This window comes from Punica granatum, chromosome 5 (assembly GCF_007655135.1).
Source record: "Punica granatum isolate Tunisia-2019 chromosome 5, ASM765513v2, whole genome shotgun sequence".
Classification (NCBI taxonomy): domain Eukaryota; kingdom Viridiplantae; phylum Streptophyta; class Magnoliopsida; order Myrtales; family Lythraceae; genus Punica; species Punica granatum.
This window is the reverse complement of record NC_045131.1, coordinates 31,237,504-31,243,495: the sequence shown is the minus strand read 5'-3', so window position 1 is coordinate 31,243,495 and position 5,992 is coordinate 31,237,504. Positions and strand designations below refer to the sequence as shown.

The following is a 5,992-nucleotide window of genomic DNA, read 5'->3' as shown; positions in this document are numbered from 1 at the left end:
TGATGGCAAGAGAGAGTGCGTAGGATCGAATTGTCAATGGAATAAATTATACTGGCATAATGAGTCTACTGTACAATTTTGGTTCAAAGTCGATGAGTTTCACATTACATGTGGGTCTCCAGGAACGCCAAGACTGCAAGACCAGCAGCCCAAACATCATCATCCAATACATGTTCCTTCGGGGAGTGACTTATGCCTCCACGGCACCGAACAAATATCATCCCCACCTGTAAAACAGTTTGATTTTCCATTTTAGTTGTCTGTAATAATTCACGTTTTTCAATCGGAACCAAAAGGAAAATGAAAAGGCCGGAGAAAGCAGCACGAAAATTACCCAACCTTTGTAAGATGTGATATTGCCATTGCATCGTGTCCTGCTCCGCTCATCAGAACAGGAACTTCACTGTCCAATTCATTTGTCATCTTCCTCAGTGCAGAGTGCGCTGCAGATTTCAGTTGTGTGCTCAACTCGGGGTCGCACATAACAGCACCTGCGTTATGCTGCACAGAGCCAAAAAGTCAACATCACCCCCATCATTATGCTAGTCAATTCAGATAAGGTTTTCATGTGAGGAGGCAAAACACTGCACCTTGCGCTCAAGGTTACATGAAACGGAACGCCTGTCACAGATTTGGTACATCCTGCTAGAAAATTCATATATTACAGCTTCACGTCCCATATCATCCATTGCACGTATGTCCACAGTAAAGACTACCTAGAACCATAAATGTTGATGCAACAAACATGTCACGGGAGAGACCATTGGAACTTGCTTAGGACTACCACTCGTTTCACGTAAATGAAGGTATCTTGCCTGGCCTGGAATAACATTACTTGCACTAGGCCAGGGAGATATCTCCCCAACAGTACAAACAAGGGAACCTGAAAGTGATTGGACACTGGAGTCCTTGCAATGGTCATCGAAAGACAGGAAGTCCTCGGGATGTTTGCACACGTTTTCGAGAAGTACAATAAGTTCAGCAGCAGCTACCATGGGATCATGGCGCATGGACATTGGAACTGTCCCAGCATGCCCTTGTGACCCTCGCACAGTTACCTATAGAGTTCGTTAGGGCATAACACTGTAAATAGAGCATCAAGATGAATAAGCTAAAAAAAGTGTCATTTCCCAGAATGCAGATATGTTTTCATTCTCATATTTCCTAAATCCTAAACAGTTCAAAATATTCCAGGGAGAAAACCATATGCATGATTCAAGTAGCAATAAATGTCGAGCAATGCGATCATAATTCTAACACCGAACGGTTTCCACATAAAATTTAGCCTCTTAAAAAGATAATTCTAATCAAAATTGAGGAACCGATTATTTGACAGGAGGTCAAGTCATAGCATAGCTCTTATGATCCAAACATATGGTTAGCCAATAAATAGGTAAGTACAAGAAAATATTCGCCGGTCCAGCATAGGAATAAGCGGAAATAGGAGCTCACAAACAAGAATGCAACAAACCCTTGCATACCTTTAGCCTCGTCTGTCCAGCAATTCCCTTCACTACACCAAGAGGCATACCTACCCGTTCAAGCACAGGTCCTTGTTCAATATGAACCTAAACAGACGGCGTATAAGAGAAGATTTGCTAAACCTTACCAAATTTAATGCTCTTTTATAATTAGTGCAAGTTAACGCACCTCCGCATAACCCCAAACAGAATCTGGATCATACTTGAGCTGATGCAAATTCTCCTTCGTCGCTTGTAATGAGTTCCTCTGCAGAACCTCTTGCACCGTAGCACCACTGGAACAAACATAAGGTAAGTTAGCCAAGTGGACACAAATTCAACTGGCAAGTATAATTTGTTGATTACTCTACAAACCTTTTATCTGAATATTGCAATGCAGAATCAGGCAAAATTCCGGCAACAGCAGCACTTCCGATAAAAGTGGACTGGAATCTTACTCCTTCCTCATCACTAAATGCAATTACCTGCAGGATTGCAAACTCTTTTATGTAGGTCAGATCGCTGTTGCATGTGGCCAACAAAAGAAGAAAGATTTGACAATACAATCTCCAGTCAACCTTGTCCAAACACATCACACGTGTTGGAAAATATAAATACAGGTGAAAACAGAGGTTTGCTCTGAGCTGCTGCATGAAGAGTATATTAACAAAGTCTGTATAATAAATCAATGTGGAAATCGGAACTCCACAATTCTTTCTTAAATGACCGTGACCTTCCAAGTGCAGAGAGTAAGGTGGTGAAAGGGAAGGAAAAATCTTATTTTCCTTGACCTATTGAAGGCAAACAACTAGGCTCTTTAGTAGGTCCTTTTTCAATTCATTACAGAAACATCTCCTTGTTATCTATTTTGCCAACAGATCCGATTTCTCCCCTCATGTCTTCAGGGTTTTGTGAGTTTCTACATTCTGTTCCAAGTGCAATCCTCTTTTGAAGTTTTGGGATGAAACTCATTCAAATTAACCGTTAGTTTCATAGACAAGCAATTCAAGATTAAACAAGTTATCACGGTGAGATATACTCACTGCTCAGGTAGTCCAGAGCAAGTGGAAAGATACAAATGAACTGTGCTAGAGAACACTAAATCATATGGAAGTGGAGCAACATAAGTAAAGCTCGTACCTCTACTGGCCGGACTAGTCTGCCCAATGTTCCACCAACTCTAAGAGCCTTTAGCGCTGCTATTGCTGAAACTATACCTAATGACCCATCAAAGAATCCAGCATCGACAACCGTATCCTTTGCCAAGCAAACACTGTCAAAAATCAGAATGGGATGCACAAGACACGAATGACCGTGGCTTCAACCATCACAAGTTAACATTAGATATGTTTCAAAACGTGGGCAATAGGAGATTACCAGGTGCGAACCAATAAGGAGTGCTTTTGAACTGGGGTTCAAACCATCCACCCGACCATGTACATTGCCCATGTGGTCAATCCATCTGAACAGAGAGAAAGAATAGCGTCATAAGAGTGCTTTGACCAAACTATTAAACACATCGAGAAGGGGAAAAAAAAAAAGGAAAAAAGAATAAACTTTTAACTGGGAAAAGGGGAAAGAGCACAAACGTTCGCAAACCAGCATCCTCCATCCAGATGCGGATAAGATACCCAGCTCTAACAGCAGCTGGGCTCATGAATGTCCTCTCAAGATAATCTTCCGCATCACTGACCTATTATTGGGGCAGCACTCTGATGAAACTCAAGCAGTTCTTGACGGTGTAATCAGACATGAATTCGGTTGGCCAACTGAACCAAAAAATGACTGTCTCCAATACTAGCAATAGATAATGTGGCCATGCTCAACGTGATCTGTTGTTTTATATAATTTCCTCTAGAATCTTGTTTTACACATTCCCCATATGCATACATGCATGCAGCTAGCTAAAGAAAGGCTTTATATGGATATCCCTCTGTGTCTGTGTCATGTCAAGAATATATATTATGCATTGAGTAAAGTAGTCTCGAATGCATATGGGGGTGCGGCATAAGCATAACTACGGAGCCATAAAGACTAGATGGGTCTAATAATTCGTAATCAGTGCTGTGTCGTGTTGTGTTGTGGAAGAAATTAAGGGAAATGGTGTGCGGCACGTGAACAATGTGGGGGGAGGAAATTAAAAGTGATGTTGAGCATCGAAGAATATAGGACCTTTCCGAGCTGGTAAAGTCTGGAGACAGCCTCGTCCCTGAGGATCTCTGGATATAGACTGCCACTAATACTATCAACCTCACTCTGAAGACCTGAGAGGATCATCATCATATGATTACATGTACATACATTATGTGTATGGATCGAATGATTGCAGTCATCATCAGGTTCCGGCCGATTATTGTTTTTTATAGCTACGTCAACATCGCATCGCGCGAATAATAAATTAATTAAGATACGAAGATGTGAGAGAGATGGGATAGTAATTCATAACAGATTCTGCAGTCAAAATCCGGCAGCTAAGTAGGAATCAGAGAGGCAAGAAGAATATTCGATATTCAATCAAGAATATTATTTTCCGATTTGATTAAATAGAGTCGTCAATACATATTATACAGGGTGGGAGAGAGGAGTAGCTCAGCTGATCTGACAAGAGTACGTATTAGTTATGAGAACGAATGAATGAATGATTGAGATGCAAAACAATGATTGATAATGATAAACAAATCAAAGATTTAAAGATCAACACGATCTAGGGAAAGGAGGATAGGATATATATCGTACCTGTGGCTGAGGCTGAGGCTGAGGCGGCGGCAGAAGCGGAGGAGGAGGAGGAGGAGGAAAGGAGAGGATAGATGTAGAAGTTGAAACAGAGGCAGACGAGCATGAGGGAGCAACCCATGATTAATGGTTTATTTATGATTCACAAACAAGAGTCGATCGCGAGGAAGAGAGAGGCTCAGCGGTGGCTGCACACGGACAGAGAGAGAGAGAGAGAGAGAGCAACAGATGAGAGCGGCCACCGCCTACTAAGACTAAGAGATGAGAGCAGCCGCCGCTGAGTTATTCATCCCTAGCTGATGATATATAGATATAGATATAGATATATATTATTTCACTCCCCTTACTCGATCAATCTGGTTTCTTTCATGCATTTGCATTTGCATTGCCTTGCCGTCATTCATTATGAAGGAAGAGGGAGTGGAGCTGGGCCCATCCCGATTTCCTTTTCTTTTCTTTTTTTTTTCCAAAAAGCACGACGGAAGAGAAAGAGAGAGAGGGAGAGAGAATCCTCCTACAAACTCCAGAATTCCAATAGGACAACAAAGAAAGCAAGCAGAGAGAGAAGGGAGAGAAAGGGGGGGTGGGGGAAGAGATTCACTACGAGCTTCTCACTTCGTCGTCCTCTCTGCTCTTGCAAATTGCAAATTTGCAATCGATTACATCAAGCTATCGCTTGCGTTTGGTGGTTCCCATGAAATGATGTGACTGATGGATGGGATGGAAAATGATGTGGGTACGGTTGCTCCGCAGCCAGACGGGACTGGGTCTGGGACTGCGACTGGGACTGGGACTGGGACTGCGAGGGGAGGGTCGGCCCTTCCCTTTCCTTGTCAACCGTCGATTGTGAGGGTGACATGTACTCATCTGAGTCATCTCCCAGTAACACGCTGTTTACACCCCATACAACAGATAGCTGGCTTATTCAGCCAACGAAAAAAAAAAAACCAGCTAGCCAGTAGCGTTATCATCCATAAAAATAACATTAAATTAAAAGTAACAACAACCGAAGTAATCTTAAAAATAATATTAAAAGTATAAAACTCTATTATTAATATATATAAAAACTTGCGAGTGGCTATTGAAAATTATTATCTGTAAATTCTCAACTCATGATTGACTGTCTTCTCGACTGCTTTTCAAGTACTTAATTCTTCGTGATATATTCAAGTATTTATTTATATCTTATCCTTGATAATTTCTCGAAGAAATAAATATTTTTCGATCACGCAAAAATATTAAATGCAATTTTTAGAAAATAAATATGAAAAGAGGCACCCCTCCCCTCCCTTTCCCTCCTATTTATGTTATCCAAACACACTGCTAGTGGTTTCCATAGTGAGTTGTCATGGGAGGGTAGCTTCCCCAGTCAAAACCACCGAACGACAACCTGCAGTGGAGCAGGCAATCACTGGCCCCGACGAGGTCGCAAACATCATAACAATAGTCAGACTAAATGCTAGTAGCCACTATTGAACTTCCATCATGTCGCCGCCCCAGAAATCTTGCCCTCTCCCCCTCCTCTCCATGAAGAGAGAGAGAGAGAGAGAGAGAGAAGAGAGAAGGGAGAAGGCTGGCCATTATAGTCCAAATCGATGTTGCCGATGACTTTTAAGGTCACTTATCTCATCCTAATCCCTATTTCTATTCAAGGACCAAACATAACCTAGAGATGAAAGGGGAGTTTCATTTACGTAAATCAACATTTAAAAGAAAAAACACTTAATTTAGGTTGAAAGCCATGTCAAATAGATCCCTTTTATTATCCTAATCGTCTAAAAAACTCCGAGAAAAAAAAG

General features: G+C 41.6%; 1 protein-coding gene across 5 annotated transcripts; it reads right to left on the bottom strand.

Annotated features, from left to right (window-relative positions):
* On the bottom strand, positions 1–5,058 carry LOC116207193 (allantoate deiminase 1). Of its 5 annotated transcripts, none has more exons than XM_031540077.1 (12): positions 4,197–5,058; positions 3,633–3,730; positions 3,050–3,153; positions 2,838–2,922; positions 2,601–2,717; positions 1,836–1,945; positions 1,651–1,756; positions 1,482–1,568; positions 816–1,058; positions 591–716; positions 340–501; positions 1–227 (listed from the first exon to the last, which is right to left on the bottom strand). In XM_031540077.1, exons 1-12 carry the CDS (start codon positions 4,312–4,314, stop codon positions 105–107), a joined length of 1,479 nt encoding a protein of 492 aa, XP_031395937.1. In that variant the 5' UTR covers positions 4,315–5,058; the 3' UTR covers positions 1–104. The 5 variants fall into 5 exon arrangements, with proteins under 5 accessions (XP_031395937.1, XP_031395938.1, XP_031395940.1 ...); XM_031540078.1 differs by having other exon boundaries at positions 3,633–3,724; positions 4,197–5,054; XM_031540080.1 differs by having other exon boundaries at positions 4–227; positions 3,025–3,724; positions 4,197–4,423.
* Between the last annotated feature and the right edge of the window lie 934 nt (positions 5,059–5,992).

Coding starts and splice junctions, on each gene's coding strand:
- LOC116207193 (XM_031540077.1), bottom strand. CDS start 4,314: ATGGGTTGCTCCCTCATGCTCGTCTGCCTCTGTTTCAACTTCTACATC. Junction 1,569..1,650: donor CTGTTTGGGGTTATGCGGAG/GTGCGTTAACTT, acceptor CCGTCTGTTTAG/GTTCATATTGAACAAGGACC. Junction 502..590: donor CATGTAACCTTGAGCGCAAG/GTGCAGTGTTTT, acceptor GGCTCTGTGCAG/CATAACGCAGGTGCTGTTAT.